The sequence below is a fragment of the Vespa crabro genome, chromosome 5 (assembly GCF_910589235.1).
Source record: "Vespa crabro chromosome 5, iyVesCrab1.2, whole genome shotgun sequence".
In the NCBI taxonomy this organism is placed as follows: Eukaryota; Metazoa; Arthropoda; class Insecta; order Hymenoptera; family Vespidae; genus Vespa; species Vespa crabro.
In genome coordinates, this window is record NC_060959.1 from 10,308,907 (window position 1) to 10,334,132 (window position 25,226).

Consider the following 25,226-nt stretch of genomic DNA (forward strand, 5'->3'; position numbering starts at 1 on the left):
TCCCGCATGTATTTTCTCTCACTATACTCGTTCGAATTTCAAATTTACTCATCAAATCTAATCGCGTATTTTTTTTACTTTCCGTTTGTTCGATAAATTTTCTTCTTTAAATATCAAATACTATTATTTCGAATTTGTCATATATTTAAATTTTTCTCCTTTCCCGTTTCCTTTCAATAAGATACGTTTCTTTTTTTCTTTTTTTCTTTTTTTTTTTTTTTTTTTTCATACAAATACAGGTGGATCAGTTTCTCGAGTTTTTGTCAAGTTTAACGAAGGAGGACGAACAAATTCATCACTTTAAATCGATTATTGATAGGTAAATTCGTTTGTTTTATAATAAAATAATAGGATTACTTTTTTTTTTTTTTTTTCTATCTGAGATTCTTATGATTTGTAGATGTACCGGAAATGATTTGAAAATGATTATAAGGTTGATAAAGCATGATCTTCGAATAAATGCTGGTCCTAAGCATATGTAAGTATCTTTTCTTTTCTTTTCTCTTCTTTTTCTTTTTTGAGTTCCTCCTATAATTATTTCTATAGCAAAAGAATTTATGATAAATTAACATAAACGTTTTTTTTAAATATAATTATTTATTTACTATTATTATTATTATTATAGTCTTAGCGCCGTTCACGAGGATGCATTTAAAGCGTTTCAAGTGTCAATGAATTTAGAAACTGTAGTGCAACGATTTATGCCAACTACCTCTATGCCATCGTCAACTTCAACGAAGGGAACTACTTTATTGACCTCGCCAGGTGGCACTAAAATAGCACTCTCTCTTATGACTCCTGTTTTACCGATGTTGGTAAGCAATAAATTTCTATATAAATTTTTAACGTTACCATACGTAGATAATATAAATAACTACATTATCAACATATCTATTTCATATTAAGGCTGAAGCATGTAAGTCCGTTGAAATGGCAATGAAAAAGTGTTCTAACGGGATGTTCGCTGAAATTAAATATGACGGCGAACGTGTTCAAGTGCATAAGAGGGATAATGAATTTCGATACTTTAGTCGATCTCTTAAACCAGTTATGGCACATAAAGTATGTTGTTAATTAATTTTTTTTTTTATTAGAATTATTTAAGATTTATTTCCAAAAAAAAAAAAAATGTATAATAATAATTTCAGATAAAACACTTTAAGGATTACATTCCGAAAGCATTTCCAGATGGTGATGATTTAATCCTCGATTCTGAAATACTTTTGATCGATAACAAAACTGGCAAACCATTGCCATTTGGAAGTTTAGGCATTCATAAGGTAAATGTAACTATATGTATATATAATAATTCATAATGTTACATAGTAGTACTTTTATACTAAACATCTGTCTGCAGTTGCTTATATCTACATGTTGCAGAAATCAGAATTTAAGGACGCAAACGTTTGTCTTTTTGTCTTTGATTGTATTTATTACAACGGAGAAGTGCTTATTAACAAGTAAGTTTTAATAAAACAATAAAGTATTTCTCTGTGAAATTGTAATAATTTTATTTTAACTTGTCAGATCTATGCAAGAAAGAAGAGAGATTTTAAAGAATAGTATGACTGAAATACCTAATAGAATAATGCTGTCTGAATCCCAGGAAGTGCATGTATGTGAAAAAAAAAGAAAAAGAATTGTTTTGTTTTTATTAGTTTAGTTTGCAAATCTTCGATCATATTCATTTAATAATCAAATATATCATGATTTTAGAATCCCAAAGATTTGGCAGAGATGATTGCAAAAGTTTTGAGATTGGGTCTCGAAGGATTAGTTCTTAAAGATATTAAAGTATAAATCGTTTTTAAAAATTCTTATAATGACACTATTATTAGTATCAATAATTATTGAATATATATATATATATGTGTATGTAAAAAAATAATTTTAGAGTAAATATGAGCCCGGTAAAAGACATTGGTTGAAGGTAAAGAAGGATTATTTGTTCGGTGGCGCCATGGCCGATAGTGCAGATCTCGTTGTTCTCGGCGCATGGTATGGAACTGGTCAAAAAGGTTCATAGATTTTTTTTTTTTTTATACAAAATTTTCAAAATAATCATCATTCTTCTATCTCTACCAAAAGTTCTAATAATATTGAAATGTATCTATTGTTTTTCTTTTTTTAGGAGGAATGATGTCAATTTTTCTTATGGGTTGTTACGATCCTGATACTGATAAATGGTTAACTGTGACAAAAGTGAGTGATTCATTTTAAAAGATAAAATTTGATTTATGTAAAATGAAATAGTTGAAGAGGATGATGAAATGACGAGTAATGAGTGATTATTAATTAGGTACATTCAGGCCATGACGATGCTATGTTAGAAACTCTTCAAAATAAACTCGATATGATTAAAATAGGTAAGGATCCAGCGAAAGTTCCAAAATGGTTACGAGTTAACAAACCAATGGTACCAGATTTCATTGCAAAAGATCCAAAGGTAATCAATATATTTTTTCATCATTTCATCAAAAGAAATTAATTCTACGTATATAGATTTTTTTGATTTTTTTTTCTTTTTTTTTTTTTTTTTTTAAGAAACAACCAGTTTGGGAGATCACCGGAGCAGAATTTACAGATCAAGGAGTACATACTGCGGATGGAATTAGCATTAGGTTTCCGCGAGTAACAAGGATTCGCAATGATAAGGATTGGTCTACTGCTACGAATTTGAAGGAACTTCGTGAATTATTTAAAAGGAGTTCTGACTCCTTGGACTTTAGTATTCTCTTGGGAGCCGATAACAAGTAAGATTGAAGTCAATGAAATTAACATTAACGTTTTTTAACAAATACATTAGTCGATGATGTATTGTTATTTTGTGTGTTTTGTTTTATTTTGTTTTATTTTTTTTTTTTCAATTTTTTTTTTTTTTCTTTTCTTTTCTTTTTTTTTTGCAATCTTTAAAGTGAAAAGAAAGATCCCGAAGTAGTAGCTTCGACCAGTTCTACATTATCGATTTCCGACGAAGTCGATACCAAAAGAAATATTTCTCCAAAAGGAATAAAAATGGAGAAAACAAATATCATGGATGACGACAATGGGAATACAATAGGAAAAATTAAATTCAAAGTTAAGAAAAAATTTGAAATTGATCGGCCAAGTACAAGTAGAAAAGTAAAGAAAGAAATAGAAAGTTACGAGGAAAATGTTATAATAAAAAAGGAAATGAATTTATTCGATGTCAGTAATAATTCTGATATTAATATAAAAAAAGAGGACAATCCAATCGAGAGTTTAGAATACGAAGAATCCATGATGAACAATGAAATTGATTCTGAAAGAGATAAGTCTATCAAGTATTACTCTTTCGTTAATAAAGACGTACGTATTATTATATTTCTAACGATCGATAAATATATTCACTTATCAATTATCATATTTTTATTAATCCACATTTATAATAATATATTATATATCGTATTTTCATTATTATTTAATACAATATAATTTGTATTGATAAATTATATTTGAACATGTATAAATAAATGTTTCTCCCTCTTCCCCGATGAGAATAGTACATCGAATACAACGAAAGAGGAAGTCCTTTAAATTGGATTGATGGTCGAAAGCCAGAAAAAGGATTGCCATTTGATGCTCAGCCTTTATCCGACAATATGGAGGATGTATTGGTAAGTCGACGCACCCATGCGATTCAACTCTGTAAATTACGAAAAATCCACTTGTTCATGATTCTTCCTCTTCTATATTTTTTCGTTCTTTTTTCTTTTATATGGTTCTTCTTTTCTCCTCCTTCTTCTTCTTCTTTTTTTTCGTCATTTTTCTTCTTCTTCTTCTTTCGACTATCTTTATGCTTTGACGTTTAACATTAACATTTTAATGATATCTAATAACTTAAAAAAAAAAATATTAATTCGCAGAGATCAAAGGGCATATTTCAAGAGGTTCGTGTCAGTCTAGCGCGTGACATAAAAAAAAAGAAACGAAAACGTTTTTACCGAGAACTGAAAACGTATCCTTTTTGTATATTACGATATATGTATGTTTTATTTATAAAGGGTGAATCAAAAGTTTAATGACTATAAAACTTTCATAAATTTTTACGTTAATTTCTTTTCCTTTGTTGTTTACTTTGTTTTATTTTATTTCTTCGTTTTTTCTTTTTTTCTTTTTTTTTGTTTTTTGTTTTTTTCCAAATCATAAAGTCTGAAAAAAAATAGAAATATTTTTACAATCCGAAAAGAAAAATATTTCTTTCCCTCACTGTGTACGATGATACTTTTTTCTTTTTTTTTGTTTTTTTTTTTTCTTTTTTTTTTTCTTTTTCATTTATATATTTTCAACAAAAATAAAAAAAAAAGAAAAAGAATCCACTTAGAACATTCGTGCATATGACACGGTATTGTAATTTACAAATGACATGATCGAAGTCATACACATAAACTGTTAAAACCATTGCGTCTGTGAAGTATTTACAAGTTAATCGTTATTAAGTGGGCTTTTCAAATAAAAAGGAAAAAAAAAAAAAAAAGAAAAAAGAAAAAACCGAAGTGGGGAAGAAAAAAGAAAATTGCGAAATATAGACAGTAAAACGCATATGATCGAAACTTTTCGAACGTAGATAATTATGGCGTTGTATAAATTTTAATTTATTTTCGAAATAAAACGTGAGAATTAAACATTTGAACTTGTTAATCCATGAAAATTTTTATTACAAGATATTAATCAGAGATAATATTGAAACTCAACACTATTATTATTATATATATTTCTAGTTTTATTATTATTTATTTTATTTTATTTGATTTCATTAAATTCGTTGGATATTTATAACAAAGATATTATCATTGGTCATTTAATAATCAATTTAATGATACGTCTGATGAAAATATTCGATGTGATCAATAAATAATGTCGGTATTATTGATTTCTTTTTTTTTTTCTATTCTAACGAATAAATACTTAAATTAATCTTCTTCTATTGGTATAAATAACATGAGTATTCTGCAACCGAATAAACGGGAATAGTATATTTTATTAATATGAATGGCACATTTATTTTTATTATTTTTACTAATATTTTTTTATGTATTACTTTTATGATATATTTGGTTTGATATTATATCGTATACTTTTCGATGAAATAATATTAGTATTATTTAGTATAAATGTAAAATATTAAAAATTCTTTATAATAAATATAATAATAAGTAATATATATATATATATATATATATATATATATATATATATTTTATATATATATATAATATCATATTTATATATATATATATTTTAATAATTTATATATATATATATATATATATATATATATATATATAGTTATTTCAAAAGATAATATAATTAGAGACCATTAGGTGGAAACATTTGACTTGTAGTCTTCAATCCCTCGAGGGAATTCTTTTAACACTAATTTAAGATACATTCTTAAGAAGTATTAAAGCAGCTTAAGAATTATTATAACAAAGCTTAAGCAATATTAAAGATATATATATATATATATTTTTTTTTTATTTTTTAAGCATAGAAAATTTACTTCAGATGAATTATATTGTCCTTAATAAAAATCAATAAATAATCAGACTGGGAGCGATTATCTTGAAAGACTCGGATCGATGCAAATCCACTCACGTGATTCACGATCGTAAAGAAATTCCATCGACAGTTCTGAGGGTTTGTTAAAAAAAAAATAACAATAATAATAATAATAATAATAATAATAATTTAAAAAAAAATAATTGTATTTGGTTAATACCGCTAACAATTATTAATTTAGAAAACAATATTTTTTTTTTTTTTTTGTTTTGTTTCCTTTTAATGTCACTTCCTTTTAATGATATTTTTGATTTAATAATTTTTCATAACTCTTGTAAACATTTGTATTTGTCGGTTACGGAAATAAAACAGAAATTTCATTTCCACTGTTCAATCGGACGAATGCAAAAGGAGCGAGAAATTCGATCGATACGAACACGAACTTAAATCTCTGCTCGCATCGCCAGGATGTGAAGCTAACAAGATTAATCGTAGAGTTAATACCGGAGCCATTACCGAGACTGCTTCGTCGTTAAACAGTTTCCGTAACCTGCAAGATGCCTGCTGGATTTAATCGTCCATCGGCCTATGCCAATTAATCTCTACATGTTGTCATAGCAATTACCTAATAGATCCTACAAGCCCCTACGATGTTATATATCAGAACACGTTTATCTAATACACATCGATTTTCTTATTGATCACTTTCAATTTTATTCGTAGTATAAATTTTTGTAAATAAGCCTTTTCTTTTTTTTATTTTTCCTTCTTCTTTTTCTTTTTTATCAAATTTTATCAAATTTTTATCAAATGCTATCGAATTGTTTTTTCATTTATACTCATCTTAAAAAAAAAAAAAGAAAAATATTAAAAGCGGCATATCGCTTTTTAATTAATCATATTTTTCCTTTCCTTTTTATTTTTTTTTAATTTTTTTTTTATTTTTTATTTTTTTTTTTTTTTATTTTTTTTAAAGTAACTCGAAAATATGTATGTACGCGTGAAATTTATTCATAGATCTCATACAATGTTATTTTGGAAGTAATAATTTTTGTAAATAATCTTTTGCTCGTTCAACAATTTGCATTTTTTTCTTCTCTTTTTCTTTTTTTTTTTTTTTTTTTTTTTTTTTTAATCTATCAGCGATACACTGTTATTCAATTGATCGTGTTTTTGATATAATCTTGTTTTTCCCCTTTTCTTTTCTTTAGAATTTCAAACTAATTTGAAGTACTCGTGTACGTGTAAAATTTATTATTATTATTATTATTTTTCTTATTGATATTATTATTATTATTATTATTATTATTTTTATCATCATTGAATATTATATTAATATTTTATGTTTTTAGTTTATATGTATATTTAAAAATTTTTTTTTATAGGATTTCGAGGACATACCTAAAAGTGCAAGACACGTTAATTCATCGTGGCTGGAAGAATCGGCTGCATCATCGGAAATGAAAGATATTTATTCGTACGCTGTAACATTAGTTGCGGATTATTGCGACTGTTCTTGCACCTGTTCCTATGAATGATAAGAACGAGCTTCTTCAATTGAAAATATCCTTTGTCATTTTCTTGATTTTCTTCACTTATTCCGACGTGCTTTTTATCTCGATATTTTATTATTACGGGAATCTAGAAATGTTTAATAAATAAATTCGAAATTGGAGGGACTAACGATGGACAAAAAGAAAAATGTGAAAAGGATGAAGACAATTTAAAAATTTAAGAAACAAATACTTATCGAGTATTTTTTATTATTATAAAAGTATTCAAAATTCAATGTACTTAACGACGAGTGATAAAATATGATAAGCGATATATTTAAAAATTTAAGAGAAATGATTACTAACTTGGAATATATATATATATATATATATATATATTTTTTTTTTTTTTTTTTTTTTTTTTATAACATCATATTGATATATACATTTTATGATTATATTAATTATTTTATATTTATATAATGTGAAATTAAAGAACGTTCTAGGAGATGCCGTAAAAGTTAAAATCCAATTTAGAAGCCATTACGAGAAACGACGTGATGGAAAATTTTGTTTCGTAAAATTGAAATTAAGAAGACATTGTAGAAGGGTGGGTATACACACTTGTACGGTTTAAAGAATGAAATTAATTATATTACGGTAATTAAACTCTTTGCGAAACTATCAGTTTTCAAATTGATGTGAGATTAAAATGATGAAAAATTAGAAAAATAATTAAATATGTATCGATATAAAATTTCTCTAAGTATGAATGAAAATCAATAGAATAATTATTAATCATTTTATATCGAGTAAGTTCATTGAAATTATTTACGTGTATAGATAATATATTTTTTAGAATGTATTTGTTTTTATTATATAATATTTCTTAGAGAGAACTAATTGTAATTAATGATAATGATAATGATGATAATAATAATAATAATAATAATATTATTATTTAGATATTTTTTAAAATAATCAAGAGCATGTGAATAAATCGTGTAAATATAAAATATGCCTTTTACGTTAAATTGTTAATTAAATTTATAACAATGACATATTACGAACGAAATATATTTTTTCCCTATTTTTCTTCTTTTTACTAAATAAATGCAATTTTAACTATGATGGAAATAAAATCCTATATTAACGTATCATTATCTGTAACCAATATAGAATCTTAATTATAACATAAATATAGGTATATAGTATAATACTGCTTTGTATTCTTTTTTTTTTTTATTTATTTATTTATTTTTTTTTTTTCATTGAAGATTAATCTTAATACATTTTAAACAATTTTTATGGATATCATATTATGGTATCGTAAGTTTCGAATACATTGCACATACTCCATTAATACATTCCATTATTTTATTAATTATTTAATTAGATAGATAAATAGTATCGTAGTATTTGATTCAGAAGATAAAGACTCCATTAGTTATAATAATCAATATTTTCAATATGTTCCCTCAGATCGAACGAATCATAAAGATCGACAATATTTTCTTATTTATTTTCTTATATCTATTAGGAAAAAACAACAACAACAATAATAACAACAAAGAAAAAATCAAATTCAAATAGGATATGTATTTTACTAAACTACTTCTTGCTTCGGTATTGAGAGGATATTGCAGAAACGATCGATGTTTCCCCTTTACATCCGCCAACTTTACTATTTTTCATTATTATTTCTCTAATTTAAAAAAAAAACAATAACGTTTCTCGATTATTATCAATAAACATATAATAAAAAAAAGATATATATATATATATATATATTATATATTATTATATATGTATTAATTTTATTAATTTTATAAAAATATATATATATACATAAAATTAATAAAATTAATATATATACATATATATGTATGTGTGTATGTTAACAATTCACTCTTATTAATTAAACATTCCTACGATTTATGTGATTATTAATAATAATTGAAAATTAATTTTCACGTAAAAATATATACGACTTATTAAAATAATTCTATTGCGGATATTAGGACGATCGTAATTGCATCATATATAATTAATTAATTGATTATTTAATTTTAATATATATATATATATATATATATATATATATATATATTTATATATACGTATATATTTGTTGCTCTTTATCGAAGATATCTTTCTCGTCGTAATTATTTCATTTTTAAGGCGAGACTTTGAAAAGGATAAAAGAGGGAAATAGAGATAGTTGAATATGGTATCCTCTTTTTTTTTTTCTTTTTTGTTTTTTTTTTGTTTGTTTTTGATCATTTTTTTCCTTTCATTTTTCTTTTTCTTCCTTTTCTTTTTTCCTTATCTTTCCTTTGTGCAAGCAATAAAGTAGAATGATTTATTTGCCGAAGCAGGAAACTGCATTGAAGGCGCATTGCTTCCAATAACTTCGCTTACGTTGGAGATCTCCAATGTCGAGTTGGTTTCTAAGTCGTTTTACGATCTGCTTCGTAAATAGATAATTTATTAGGGCTGCATCGATGCTACCGTCATCATCCACCAACTGCAATGAGAAAAAACGAAAGTATGTATTCTTTCCCTTTTTCTTTTTTCTATTTTTTCGTTTCTTTTTCTTTCTTTCTTTCTTGTTTCTAATTAAAAAAAAAAAAAAAAAAAAAAAAAAAAAAAAAAGAAAAAGAAAAAGGAACTACTTTTACACTTTTTACATTAAAAATATATATATTTATTTATTTATTTTTTTTCTCTCTTATTAATTTAAACCATTTTTGTGTATACTATCGTTTCATTCCAGAGAGATTAAAATTAATTTTGTATTAATTAAAAAGAAAAAGATTCCGATACATTAATTTTTTAATTTAATAATAATAATAATAATAATAATAATAATAATAATAATAATAAAATTATTCCAATTTAAAATGTAAAATAAATGAAAAAAAAAAAAAATCGTATTATTATATCTTATTATATTATCTTTGTCTTCTTTTTCTTTTTTGAGAAGAAAGAAAAATGTTATTTATTTTTTTAATTAGTGACTTTCAATATATATATATATATATCATTTAAAATGCTTTCATGAGATTGCTTTAGAAAATATTCTACTTCAATAAAAATCTCTCTCACTTTCTCTCTCTCTCTCTCTCTCTCTGTCTATCTCGTAAATTGTCTAAACGCGAAATTTAACTTTCAACAAATTCCCTGAAGTTTCTATCTCAGAACGTTCGAAAGTACAAGAACACATTCAATCTCTCTTTCTCTGATCGAGAAAACCTTTTAAATCAGCATAAACTTCGATATTGGTTATCTAATATCTAATAGTGTTTGAAGAATAAATTATTCTTATGTATGACTATAGATTTCTAAATGTAAACGAAAGAACGCTTCGAGAAAACTGGGACAATGTTAATTCTTAAAATAATTCCTTCGAGGAAGAGATAACTTTACTTTAAAATATGAATTTAATTAAGGTAAGATACCGATAGTTGTTAGTTATAGTTATATCTAGATACACTTGACATACTTAGTTATATTATCATAACATTGACTACTAACGCTATATCACTATCTACTATCACTATCACTATATGTAAATACATTAACTCTATCCTATATATTTATATTATTGTTACTTTAACTACATTTCAATATATAATTGAATATATATATATAGCACAGCAACATAGATGCATACGTACATATATTCAAAATATTTATACAGATACAAAAGTTTATGTTCAATTTATACGTTCGATCACGCACATACATAAATTTAAATTCAATTCACACACACACACACACACATATGTGATTAATCAGATTATAAAAAATGATTAATAGATCATAAAGAAATTCCAAAAAAATATGGCTACTTATATTTTTTCAAATTTTCTTTATCACTTTTTATTTCATTAATTTTTTTATCTTCCAACGTAATATCATTTCTTTAAGTTTCCTAATTATCGACGTTAATAATCTCAATTTACACGTACGCGTGACTAATCGTTGTCGGTAAAATTTCAAAAAAACGTAAAATAAAAAAGAAAAATAAAACAAAAAGAACTCAGGGCGACTTTCTCTTTTTTTTATATCTTGTATTTCATTATTATTATTTTTTTCTTTTTCTCTTTTTTTTTTTTTTTTTTTTTTTTTGAAATTTCTCTCACCTGCTAATGTAATAATCCTTCCACGATATATTATTTTATTTTCCTAGGAAGTTAATTACCGTTTCTCTGATTACTTCGTAAAAAGACGAGCGCGCGACATTTCCTTCGTCAGTTTGAACCCTCAACCTTCAACCCCACCAATCCCATCCAACTCAGCCCACCCATCCACCTACTCATTCGTTCTTCGTTCTCTACCGACCTTTCGTTAGAATTCTAAAGCTCGTTTTGTTTTACAAGGAAAGTTTGGATGCAGTTACGTTAGCGATAACGAGAATAAGGTTAAAGTATGTTTGCTTGAGCGTAAACGATTCGCGCATCCAAGCAGTTTCAACTCCTCGTTTACATTCCATGAAAATCTCTTGTCTCATGATATATGCATATATGTGTATATATATATATATATATATATATATATATATGTATATATATACACGTGTATGTATACAAATGATATTATGATATTCTTCTTAGTTAAGTTGAAACGATATCAGCAAACCGTCAACCATGACAAGAAAGTTTATGGAAAGTTAAGCATTTCAACTATTCGTGTTTTTGAGAGATATATAAACGATACTGTATTTGTATCCTTTAAAATGAAGAAAAAAAAAAGGACAAGAAAAAAAAAAAAGAAGATCTTTAAAAAACAGTCATGTAATACAAAAGTTAATGACTAACGAGTAAAAAATAAAGAAGAAAAAAAAAAAAGAAAAAAAAAGAAAAAATATATCGAACAATTTCTACTTATTCAAATAATTATAAATAGATTGTATTAATAGATCTCGAGTAAATTAAAATAATAGCACGTACGTATGTACGTGTTTGAAAAACAAAGGAAAGAAAAAAAAAAAACAAAATATATTTTTTCGAACAGAAATTCGTTGATTCTCTAATAAGATGACTATAGAATTATTAGATCGATCTAAAGAAAAAGAAAAAAAGAAAAAAGAAAAAAAAAAGAAAAAAGAAAAGAAAGAACGAAAAGAAAATAAGTTTCGTTCCTTTTTTTCTTTTTCTTTTTCGTTTTTTTCTTTTTTCCCCTTTTTTTATGTCTGACGATGTCTCTCGTTGAAAAGTAACAAAATGGATCGACATAAGGGTGTTTTATTTTTACGATAGTACCATATAAACGAGAAACACATCTTTACGAGGTATTTCTCTCTCTCTCTCTCTCCCTCTCTCTCTATCTATCTCTCTGTCTCTTTATCTCTCTCTTGATCCTTCTCTTCGTTAGAGTTATTACCTAATTCTAAATCTCAATAGACCATCGAAAGGTCCTCTAAGACGATCCTTCGTACGTTTTTCTGACATGGTTTCTCTCTCCCTCAACCAATCCCACCAAACTTTCCATTCTCATCCTTATCCTTTACCCTTTCTTTCTTCCTCTCTCTCTTAATCCTTTTTTTTTCTCTCTTGCATGAATTCATAAAATATATCGACAGCTGGAACCAGTTGAAAGGTTCCGTATCGACTTTTCTACGATACAAGCTTTCGAGATCGATTACGTCGATTGTTCACGACGTTTCGTTACTTTCAGCTTTTTCTTTTCTCTCTCTCTCTCTCTCTCTCTCTCTTTTTTCTCTTTTTTCTTCGTTTTTTATTGTTACCTTCATTTTGTTTAACATCATGTTCATTTAGCAAAATTCTAACTTCGTGTATTCTCGACATTTATCGAATAACCAACGAACCTTTTATATATATATATATATATATATATATATATATATATATATATATATATCCCGTAGGGAGACATTTAATCGGAATTTTTTCTTAAACGAGATCAGCAAAACGAATGTTGAGTCAGTATTTTGTAAAAACTTCGTAGATTTTACTTTAGATTATATAGCCTGACATTTTCTAACTTTGCTTAGGTTGCGGTATTTCAGAAAAAAAATAAAAAAGAAAGAAAAAAATGTATATATATATATAATGCAATTATATAATTTTTTTGAATAGTATATTATAATAAATGGATAGTATACTGGAACTCGAGAAAAAGAAAGAGAAGAAGAAGAAAGAGGGGGAGGAGAACTCGTAAGGTCAATTTGATTTCACCATTTGCATTTTCATACTTGAAAAATTTTCTGATCGTTCGAGTGCAATCGTTTCAAGGACGATAAAAAAAAAAAGAAAGAAAAAGAGAAGAAATAAAAATGAAAATGCCGGAAGTTAGAGGAACTCGTGGTTGATTCGATAACCGATAATCCCGTCTTAGTGGGTAATCAGATTTTAACAGACGTTCATTCAATTTCCATGTAAACATTAATTTCAACGAGCTTATAAACGTCAAACCAGAATTTCTCTTGTTTCCTGAATCTTCTGTTCTCTTTATCTTTTTCTCTATTTTTTTCTTTTTTCTTTTTTCTTTTTTTTTCTTTTTTTTTTTTTTTTTTTGGAACTTTCCTTTGGACCTTCATACATACTACGAGCATATAATTCGCAGGATTATTATTAGTCCAAAATAAAGGGAAAAATAAATAGAGAAGGAAAAAAGAAATAAAGAAAGAAGATTGTAACCTAAAAAATACGATATCTTTCAAATAAATAAAAAAAAGAAAAAGAAAAAAAAGAAAAAAAAATATCGAAGGGATCTCTGATCAAAGTTCAATCTTCATATGCGATATAAAAGGAGAAACATGAATAAAATCGATCGAACATATTTATATACATACTCACGCGCACGCGCGTAAATTATGATATTTTTTTTATATTTATTTTGATATCAAAAAATAAAACATTCTGGAGTTTATTACAGAAAACCATAACAATAATATTACCTTGGGAATGATCAGAAACGGAATGAAATATTAATTTTCTTATATAACGGAAGTTTTATTTATTGAAATCGAATTCAATATTTAATATTCTACTTCGATTTCATCCCTTACGGGAAATGTTACGGGAAATGTTACGTAAAAAATGCCGTAACACGTTCTTGGTGTAATCTTTCTTTCTTTCTATCTTTCTTTTTTTGTTCCTTTTTTCTTTTTTTTTATTTATTTTTTTTTTTTTTTAAATACCTTCTTTCATTTCCGTGTTAAATAATCTTACTAGACGGTCATCGTGATAACATTTTTTAGAAAATTATTTAATCTTCAATTTTTCTAACATTCGAATATGCTCGTGACCATTGGAAGATGAGATTTGTATCATGTGGTATAAGAAAAAAAAAAGAAAAAAAAAAAAAAAAGAGAAAAACCCACGAAAAAAGAAAAAAAAAAGAAAAGCAGTAAAAACAACGAATTCTACAAAAAGTTATTCTAGATAAAATAAAATAAAATATTACTCTATCTCTACGAAGAAAAGCAATTTCTATTGACAAAAAGTATAAATAAAGTGTTCTTCCAAATTAATTCTCTCAAAGACAATGCCTTTGCGTGATTGCACGATAGCCTTAAGATAAGTAAAAAAGTAAGAATGTAAGTACGTGCCCAGGAATGAATCTTTCCTGTCATTTTCTTATTCGTCCATTAAATTTTGAAGATGATCCTGTAAAAAAAAAAAAAAAAGAAAAAAAGAAAGAAAAAGTATTATTCAATCCGCAATTTTCAGGAGATTCGTATTGAAGATTCGTCTCAAAGAGATCTGTACGATTATGTCAATGCCTATGTTATATCACATTGATAGAAAGAAAAGCGATAAAATAAAATTTTTATATTTTAATAATAAACTCTTTTAACTTAGCTTTCTTTGTTTTTTAATTTTTTAATTTTTTAATTTTTTTATTTTTTTTTTTTTTAAATTTTGTACTCAAAATTTTTCCATACAATAATAATACGCAATTTCGTATCTTTCCTATGGATTAATTCTTCTCATTAATTTATCATAGGATTTGAATAATTAAATAATAATTTCGAGATAGAGAGAGAGAGAGAGAGAGAGAGAGAGAGAGAGAAAAGAGATAGAAAGAGAGAAAAAAAGAGAACGATGGAGAGCAATCATTTCGTGCGATGTGAACGATAACAATCTCGATGTTGTACAAATACGATAGCAAACGCGGTAAACCACTTTTCGTATTTCCCAAATGACAGTACTTCGAAAGTAAAGAGAGACAGAGACAGAGACAGAGAGAGAGAGAGAGAGAGAGAGAGAGAGAGAGAGAGAGAGAGAGAAAGAGAAATAGAGAGAGAAATAGAGAAATAGCGTAGATGGGAAATACTCGACACAAATTTGATAGACATAGATAATCGTTTTGTGGTTTCGATCGAAAGTGACACAATTATATGGGACATGATTATAAGGGACGAACAAAGTTTCTATGACGTGTTTGACGCGTAAAATTAGTAGTTCGATTAACAAAGAAGTTAAAATATCAATGGTGTAACTAATTAAAAGAAGAAGTCTGTTACATTGCCGTAGGAAATTACATTACTTGCTACATGAATCTGGTGGTTGCTTTTAATACGTAAAAGGTCATATTTCCAAATTGCACGTATATATTTAATCTACTATCAGTGCTTTGCGTCAGCTTGTAAATTCGATCATTTCATCCGTATTTGTGGAATATTAATATATACATACGTACGTACATACATACATACATACATACATACATACATACATAAGTATATAGTTAATTACGAAATAAATAAAATTTTCATTCGTAATATTAAATAAAATTCTCCCAGATCGAAGGTATCCTGATTTTTTTTTCTTCTTGTCACTTAATAGAATAAAATTGATTGGAAAAACAAAAACAGAGACAAAAATCAATCGCAATTTTTGTGGCTTACCCTTAAATCCATTTCCAAAAGAGGAAAGACCGTACGTTTTAATTTTTTTTTTTTTTTTCTTTTTGAATCTCCCCTTTCTTTTTTATCTATCAATTGTGAATTAGAAAAAAAAAAAAAAAATTGAAAAGAAAAATGAAAAAAATAAATCCTTATAATAGAACGTAAAATCGTACATGCTTTCGAGCACAAAAACGTGATTCACGTTCATAACTCAACACCTCGTCGTTTATCCAGAGAACTCTATCTTTCTCTCTCTTTCTCTTTTTCTATGGCGATAAAAAGTTACTCTTTTAAAAAAAAATATATACACGTATATATCAGTAAAATTGAGTCACGACAAAGAGCGAATGTAGAGATTTACTCTCTATCTCTCTCTCTCTCTCTCTCTCTCTCTCTCTCTGTAAAATCCATGCAACAGGTTTCTATATCCCTCATTTCTTTTATCTATTTTCTTTCTATTTTTTTTTTGTTTATCTTTAAACAGATATCCAGTCAAAAAGATTCATTCCTTCGAGCTCTTTCATGTGTAATATCGAAAGAAATTCTAAGAAACGATCAAAAAAATACTAAAAGGATATTGTTGATAACTGGATGATAAAATTATTTTATATATATATTTCTCTCTTTCTCTCTGTTTCTCACGCACAGACATACACACACACAGAGAATTAACATATTTTAATTTAATTTTGTGTGTATATGTGAGAGAGAGAGAGAGAGAGAGAGAGAAAGAGAGAGAGAGAGATAAATACAATGACGTGATTAATAAATAAAACGAAGATAATAGATAATAGATAATAGATAATAATAAAATTATTACGAGTAATCTTTAAAGCCAATGAGATATGCAATATATTATATATACCTATTATACACATATATATGTATATATATATATATGTGTGTGTGCAAAATAATTTCATTGAGATAACGTTCCTTATTAAAATCACTAATTAATTATCAAATTTATTTTTAATCCTTTAATTCAATTTTAACGATTAAAGTTAGATAAAATCGTTTGATCTTGTTATTTCGTGAAGGACATTCGATAAATTATAAACAAATAAATATATCGTTTTATAAAGATAAAGTGAGAGAGAGAGAGAGAGAAAGAGAGAGAGAGAGAGGAAGAATAAGAGAATGAGATAGATAGATGGATAGATAGAAACGAAGATATAATACGCAATATCGATTATTACGATAGGAAATATCGAAATATCATCAAACATATCCCCATAATCGTAAATAAACAGGGATAGAGAACTCGTAAAAGCATGGCTTATCTTTTTCTTCTTTTTTACTTTTTTCTTTTTCCTTTTCTTTTTTTTAGATTTAACTAAAGAATTTAATCGATAAAAGTAACTTGATTAACTTCTAGTAAGTAAACTTTAACTTCTTGTTACATGATATACGTATGCATGTATATATTTATTCGCGCTTTTTGTAAAAGGTCTTCTCATTAAAGTCTTGCTTCTCATTAAAGCTACTCGTTTTACCTTTGTCATTTAAATATACTCCAATAGATTATATACATCTCTCTCTCTCTCTCTCTCTCTCTCTCTCTCTTTCTATTTCTTTTCTTTCATTTCGATTTTTGTTTTTTCAAATAGATCTATTTCTTCAAAGCAATAGGTTAAATACTTTCGATCGAAACTCATTTAAAATTTGTACCGATTATACTTGTCGTTTAATTGTTAAACTAATAGCAATTATGTATATATATATATATATATATATATATATATATATATATATAGAGAGAGAGAGAGAGAGAGAGAGAGGAAATAAAAAATATTTTAATCAAAAAAAGAAAATATATATATATATATATCTTTTTTTATTTGACTCCTAACTATGATTTTTCGAGTCATTTTTATTTTCGCTCATCTAGAAAAAATATTATCATAGGGATTAACTTATCCTAGAGATAAGTCGCATACTTGATTTTTTTTTTCTCTGACATAAAAATCTTCGATTAAAGTGATTAAACGAGATAAAACTTTACATTAATCGTTTGAAAGTAATTAATATGTATTTTTTTAAAAGATCACACTCACGTCCACGTCGTTCAAAAGTACATCCTTTTCGGGTGTTGGTATCGCCGTAGTCCAACCAATCATAACGATCAAGAACATCGTCAATATTACTGCACCCCGTAGCGACTGCATCTTTCTTTCTCTGGAAAAAAAAAGAAAGAAAGAAAGAAAGAAAGAAAAAAAAACAGTGAAATTTAATCGATCGACAATATACATCTCATTAAAAATCATTTCACATATTCAACGAGTCTTCGACGAGTATTGGGTTTATAAAAAATGGAAAAAATAAAGGATGGAGAAAAAAGTAAAATAGATGAAAATAAAAAGAAAAATAAAAAATAAGGAAACAAACAAATATCACGAGTTTCCAAAGATTTAACAATGAAATCTTTATAATTAATCTTTTAAAAAGGAATATTTACGAATTATGAATGAGCAAATATTACATATACATATTAAATCCCATAAAGAACGTGAATTTCAAGCGATCCATTTTAATTGGACTCTTCCAATTGCATAAGAAAAAAAGGAAAGAGGAGAAGGAGTAGGAGGAGTAGGAGGAGTAGGATGAGAGAAGAAAAGAAAAAGTAGAAAAAGTAAAGAATAGAAACATTATTAACGGGCTTAAAAGGTTATCACCAACGATTTAGGTGAGACCTTTTTCCGACTCAGCGTGATTTTTGTCAAAGACCTTCGTTAATGCGTCGTTACGATTTCCTACTGGCAGCAATAAAAAAGAATAGAAATAGAGAGAGATAGAGAGAGAGAGAGAGAGAGAGAGAGAGAGGGAGGGAGAGAGGGAGAGAAAGGGATAGGGCGAAAAAGGGTGGAAAAAAAGGGACAAAGTTTATTCCCATAAACGATATCATTTTGTTATATCCCACTGATATCGAACAAAACGAAAATGTTTTCTTCCTCGTACTGATACATATACATACATACATATATACATACATACATACACATATATATATATATGTGGTAATATTTTCATGTTTTTATAAGATATTATATGAATATTTTTGTAAGCTTTTGTGTATGCATATACATAGGCATATATATATATATATATATATATATATATATATATATAAATATGTGTATATAAATACGTATATATGTACTTGTATATGTATGTATAGATGTATATATGTAAATGTATATGTATATACGCATGCATATGTGTATGGATGTAGATGTGCATATAGATATGCATCCATGTATGTATGTATGTATATATGTATATGTATATATTACAGAACCATTTCAACTACCACATACGTGTATGATTGTAAATATGAATACGTTGTCGTTCAGCATTTTTATCAGTTTCCAATATGATATCGAATTCATAGATTTATACACTGTACGTACGTACAGATACTACGTGTAATGATTACTAAAGTTCTGTATACAAAAAAAGAAAAAAAAAACAAAAGAAAAAACAAAAAAAAAAAGCAAAAAGAAAAGAGAAAGAAAAAAGACTAAAGGAACGAAATAAATGAATAGAAAATAAAAAAAAAAAGAATAAAACGAAGGATCCAACGAAGGATAACGAAATTTAATTCGTATCAAACTGGTAAAAAAAAAAAAGAAAAAGTATACGCACACACATATATATAATTTATACAGATTGAATTATTCGTCATTTTCTTTTCTTTTTTTTTTTTTTTACTCCCCGCGATAACAAAAAAAATATTTTGCCTGTCGATAATGTTAACGTCAAATCAAATTTTTATAATGAACGTGGTTTTGAATTATTTCCATTCATCTCGAATACGTCAAATGGTGTATCTTTATAATTCACATTCGCTTAACTCTTATGAATTTTTAAATTGAAAATTTAATTTTCCTTAACATCGATCAATTTATTTCTTTTTTCCAAATAGTCTATATTTTATTAATCAATTATATATCCGCTTCTTGTATCCTCTCTTAATCGTATGAATATTAAAAACGACAATATTCGATATAACGTGTCGATAATAAAATTTTCGTAGATAGTTTATCGATAAATATTTTTCTCGGCCCCTAATGCTAGGCAACTCGTACTTACAGGTACGTCATAAGATGTAACATACGCGCAGGGGTTTATATATGAAAAAAAAAAAAAAAAAAAAAAAAAGAAAGAGAAAAAAAAAAAAAGAAAAAAGATCTTTCCTTTTTTCTTCTTCTTCTTTTTTTTTTTTTTTTAAACTACGCTACGTCCGTCCGAAAAAAAGGTGCGAATTTAAAATTTCTTTTTCCAATATTAAATGAATTTCAAAGAGTCCATATTTCCGTCGACATGTTAAAAGGTTTGAATCGTTCTTTCTCGTTTTTTTTTCTCTTTTTTTTTCTTTCGCTTCTATATTTCTATCTCTTTCTTTCTCCTTTCATGGTCGTCCTTAATCAAGCCGTAAAGCTGCTTACATGAGCTTTTAAAGCTTCCTGCAAAAAGGATAGGAATTCTCTCTCTCCCACTCTCTATCTCTCTCTTTCTCTTTCTCTCTTTCTCTTGCCCTCTATTTCTTTTCTCTATCCTTCTATTAGAAAAACGTCAACATATAAAGAGAAAACGTATCGGTATGGAACGAGCTAGCAATCTAATCGTGCTTAGCCGTCATCTCTAATAGATTTCTTTTTTATCTTGCCATTTTCGTTTCGATCTCGAGAATAAATATACCATCGTAATCTAACTAAGTCGGTATAAAGAGGAAAAAAAAGAAAAAAAGAAAAAAAAAAAAAAAAAAAGACGGAGAAAATTATTTAATGTCGAACAATTTCGAAAAAAAAAATAAAAAAAAACATAAAGAGAGAGAGAGAAAGTCGACGTTTAATTTTTGACATTTCGTAATTGAAGAATTTCATGATTGGTTTGAAATAGTTCGATCGATCGATCAATCGTCGATATGTTTCCCTTTCGTAGCTTTTTTTTCCTCTCGAAATAAATAAATCCAATCTGAACGGACGCTTAACCATTACTAACTTGCATTCGACAAATAATAATTCAATACAAATGGATAAACCAGAACAGAGGACGTATCTTTTATTAAAAACCAATGTCCACTTTATCAAACCAAATAAATGAAGTCACATTCAATTGAATTAATCGATTAGTTAAATCGATTGAATAAATTGATAGCACGAATCAATGATTGCGCGTATTATGTCTCAAAACATTAATCGGTAATTAATTAATTAATAATCGTTTATCTTTCAAGATAATATATTGTTCAATAATTTTTTTCTCTTTTTACTGTTTTTTCTTTTTCCTTATTTTTCTTTTTTTTTTTGTCAAACTCACAACCATTTGATTCAGGTTCAACGAACACACGTATTATATATCGCGAAAGTTGAATAAAATTTTTCTCTCCTTTTCTTCGTGTCCTTTGTTTTTTGTTTCTTTTTTTTTTTTTTTTTTTTCTTTTGAATTCTTTTTTTTAGCCATCGTAAAAAAAAAAGAAAAGAAAAGAAAAGAAAGGAGATATAAAGAACTCGACGGAACGAACTTGAATGTTGAAAATGTTCGAATACTTCATCTCTCTAACTTTTCTCGTACCGTTCGTCCTTTTTCTCGTTCTTTCTCATACGCGTTAATTTTCAATATCGTCGATGATAGTTCCAAAGTCATTATTCTCGAACGTTCGATGCACCGTCGTTCGATATTATTTATTGTTGTTAACAACGATAAACGATGATCCTCGTTGATGAGCATTACACGTTTAATCGAACTTTCCTGAACTATCGAATAATATAATCGCGAAGGTTCGAAACTATGATGCGAAACTATTCATCGTCTTATGCTTTGCCGAACAAAGATTATGGAAAGTTTAATTGAAAACTTACAATAGAGGAAAATGCGCGTAGAAAATTAATGAAAACATTTGTATTATGATAAATTCATATTGAAAAAATTTAAAAAAAAAAAAAAAAAAAAACATTTCAAATTCAAAAGTTCAACTTTGACGATATTCTTTTATTTCTCTTATTCGTTCATTAATTATCATTATTTATTAAAGCGAACGATTTGAGTGATGATAATGATAATAAAAAAAAAAAGAAAAAAAAAATAATAAAGAATTTTCGTGTAAATCGTATTATATGGGGCCTCGGTAAAGATTTAAATACTGAGAAAATATTTGTTCAATCGCCCATGCTTATCCATCATTTCCTTATTACTAGAGGAAAACGTCAAACTTATACGAAGTTCCATTTTTTTTTTTCTTTCTTTCTTTCTTCCTTCCTTTAGTCGATGCAATATCAACGAACGAACCAACCACGAATCCCTCCCAATATATATATATATATATATATATATATATATATATATATATATATGTAATGCTTTCCTAAGGGTGAACGAAGTAGGTAATACGACGTGAGTTTGATTGACGGATACAAGCCCTTTACAAGGCAATGAGTGTATGTCTGTTATAACAGAAGTGAAGAAAAAAAAATGACTATAATATAAGATCCAATAGTAACATATGTATTAAGAATTTTCATTAATTTCATTCGTACGAAATGTTTCTTTTGTTTCATTGCAAAATGAAGTTTTTTTTTTTTTTCGAGAATCGAACAATTTGTTTCCTTTTTCGTTTCTTTCTTTTCTTCGAAGGAAAGAAAAAAAAAAAAAAAGAAAAGACAGGGAAATGGACTTTTGAAAAGTGTAAACTTCATTTTAGGAAGTGTAAAAATTTTTGTGTGAAAAAAAAAAAGGAAAACTCCTTCCAATCTTTCGAGCTTTTGTTTCTTTGCTAAGGAAAAAAAAAAATAAAAAAAAAAAGAGAAAAGAAAAATAGAAGAAGAAAAAAAAAAAATTCTTTCAACGATAAACAAACGAAGAAAATTTTTACAATATCTATCAAATAAATATGACAAAAATTTCGCATAAAATCGATTAACGCGCGAACGTTGTCCTTTTTTTATTTTTTTTTTATTTTATTTTTTTTTTTTTTCTTTGATAATTTCTTTGCTCATTCTTTTTTTTCTTCACTCTCAAAAAATTCGATTCGATTCGATTTGATTCGACTCGCTTGAGGTAAAATATTGAATGCAAATGTTTGCCACTAATAAACTGATAGTAACCACTTTATAGGAGAGATATATCGAATCGATCGGTAAACATTAAAATCGTATTCCCACATCGACTAGTACTCCATAACCGTGCCACGTTCTTTCATAATCGATTTCCAACAGTATAAACGATAAAAGACCTTCTCGGTGTATCTGATAATAACTATATAGAGAGATCCTATATAGATCTTAAATGCACGAATGTCGCCCTTATCTCGCGTTTTCGATCCTTCAGATCAAATAATAATGTCACCAGAGAATATCCTTGATAAAGACATTTGTTCTCTTTTCTCCATTTTCTTTTTTCTTTTTTCCTTCCTCTCATTCGTTTTCATTTCTTTTTTTTTTCTTTTCCTTTTCTTTTTTTTTTTTGCTCTTTTTCTTTTTCATTCATAAATATTTTTCTATTCTTTTATTTGAAATAAATCAAATTAAACATTTATATATATATATATATATTAATTGAAAAATGATTTGTTCATCTAATTAAAATTTTATTAATTTATATAATTAATTAATTCGAGAAAAAAAAAGGAAGGAAAAAATAAAAAAAAAAAGTTGATCATAGAAAAGTTATAATATATATATATATATATATATATATATATATATATATATATATATATATATATATAATAATTATAATAATCCATTTAATTATTTCATAATAATTTCTCATTGGATAAAATGAGCGCTAACTAACTCGAGAAACGAACGAGAAGTTTGAGGAGAGGACGGTCGTCGTATTTCTCAATCAATTGAATAACGTAATTGAAGTGGAAGGACACCAAACTGCATTGCTTTTTCTCCAAGACAGAAAATAGAAGGAAAAAAAAAAAAAAAAAAAAAACAAAAAAACAAAAAAAACAAAACGTTCAAAGTCCTGCAAACTTTTATATGTAATAATAATGAAAGAAGAGGAAAGATAAAAGGAAAGGAATAGAAAACGAGAGCGAGAAAGAAAACGAAAAAGAAAAAATGAAAATGAAATAAAAAAAAAAAAAAAATAATACAATAACAATTATAATAATAATGTTTTTTTTTTTTTTTTTACTTCAGGCACTTATTATATTTACAATTAAAAAAAGAGTTCATGGCTAGCTGGGATAAAATAATATTCATCAGTCAACGAAATTGTATTATCAATCAATTCTAAGAAATACGATATCTTATATATCTTTCATTTATCTTTTACAAAACTTTTGATAGTTGGGAATGAAAGAGGGAACGAGAGGTGGTAAAAATGAACAATTAAAAAGTTCATTTCCTTGTCTACTTATTTCTCCCTCTTTCTCTCTCCCTCTCTCTCTCTCTCTCTCTCTCTCTCTCTCTATCTCTCTTTCTCTTTCAACGATTTTCTCTGTCTTAACCACATGTACATTGATTAAACGCATCAATTATTTATTAAATCCGACAATTTTCTTATTTCAATGTTCCTTTTTTCTTTCTTTTTTCTTTTCTTTTAATTTTCTTTCTCTTTTTTTTGTTTTTTTGTATTTTCAAATCATCCCCAATATCGATCGAACGTCGATCTATGAGTCAAATCAATAGTTTACGATTAGTGTAATATTATATCTCGAGTATTGCTAAAAAGAAAAAAAAAATAACAAATAAAAAAAACGTAACCAAAACTCGTCGATCTTTTTCTCCTTCTCTTTCTAACACTCTCACCCGTAAACGATATTGTCACTTGACTATTAAACCTGTTTCGATATTCTCTCTGTATTTTTTTCTTCTTTTTTTTTTTCATTTTTTTTTTTTTTTAAATCATATCGAAAGATCGATCGAAAGTCGATCCCCCCGGCGTAATCCACGGTGATTATTGTAGGCTCGATAAAAATGGAAGTATGACATTTAACAAAAAGAAATTGATGCGAAAAAAAAAGAAAAAGGATAAAAAAAACACAAAAATAATGCATACAATGAAAAGATTAATATCGAAATTAATGTAATATTATATCAATAATAAATCTATACCTTGAGTTTTGTTGTCTTCCTCGATGAAAATGAAAAACGAATTTAAATTGGTCAATCTCTCTCTCTCTCTATCTATCTATCTATCTATCTATCTGTTTATTTATCTCGTTTTTTTTCGTAATAGAAAAAGAATCGAAGATAAAAAAGAAAGAAAGAAAGAAGAAGAAAGTTACGATTTATAATCGAACAATAATCGCGTACTAAACTGTAAGTACTACCGTACTGTTCTGAGTCTCTATGTCGGAATGACTGTGCTTC

At 26.6% G+C, this 25,226-nt stretch overlaps 2 protein-coding genes across 3 annotated transcripts in view; one reads left to right on the top strand and one right to left on the bottom strand.

The window, feature by feature from the left end:
* LOC124424452 (DNA ligase 3) overlaps positions 1 to 7,087 on the top strand; it is a 43,726-nt gene extending 36,639 nt beyond the window's left edge. Inside the window, exons 6-22 of one of the 2 annotated variants that reach the window (XM_046963520.1) lie at positions 240 to 319; positions 401 to 478; positions 626 to 815; positions 907 to 1,062; positions 1,149 to 1,280; positions 1,381 to 1,460; positions 1,528 to 1,615; positions 1,717 to 1,794; positions 1,895 to 2,018; positions 2,132 to 2,202; positions 2,300 to 2,446; positions 2,545 to 2,753; positions 2,916 to 3,330; positions 3,525 to 3,638; positions 3,888 to 3,979; positions 5,571 to 5,661; positions 6,909 to 7,087. In XM_046963520.1, coding sequence (XP_046819476.1) covers positions 240 to 319; positions 401 to 478; positions 626 to 815; positions 907 to 1,062; positions 1,149 to 1,280; positions 1,381 to 1,460; positions 1,528 to 1,615; positions 1,717 to 1,794; positions 1,895 to 2,018; positions 2,132 to 2,202; positions 2,300 to 2,446; positions 2,545 to 2,753; positions 2,916 to 3,330; positions 3,525 to 3,638; positions 3,888 to 3,979; positions 5,571 to 5,661; positions 6,909 to 7,061 — 2,298 coding nt within the window. In that variant the 3' untranslated portion in view covers positions 7,062 to 7,087. The remainder of the gene's footprint in view (positions 1 to 239; positions 320 to 400; positions 479 to 625; positions 816 to 906; positions 1,063 to 1,148; positions 1,281 to 1,380; positions 1,461 to 1,527; positions 1,616 to 1,716; positions 1,795 to 1,894; positions 2,019 to 2,131; positions 2,203 to 2,299; positions 2,447 to 2,544; positions 2,754 to 2,915; positions 3,331 to 3,524; positions 3,639 to 3,887; positions 3,980 to 5,570; positions 5,662 to 6,908) is intronic. The other variant, XM_046963521.1, reaches the window with a different exon arrangement.
* Positions 7,088 to 9,088: 2,001 nt separating this feature from the next.
* Positions 9,089 to 25,226, bottom strand: LOC124424128 (prohormone-1-like). Its single transcript, XM_046962723.1, has 3 exons — positions 24,969 to 25,226; positions 17,955 to 18,075; positions 9,089 to 9,543 (listed from the first exon to the last, which is right to left on the bottom strand). The coding sequence occupies exons 2-3, from the start codon at positions 18,063 to 18,065 to the stop codon at positions 9,379 to 9,381; spliced, it is 276 nt and encodes a 91-aa protein (XP_046818679.1). The 5' UTR covers positions 18,066 to 18,075; positions 24,969 to 25,226; the 3' UTR covers positions 9,089 to 9,378.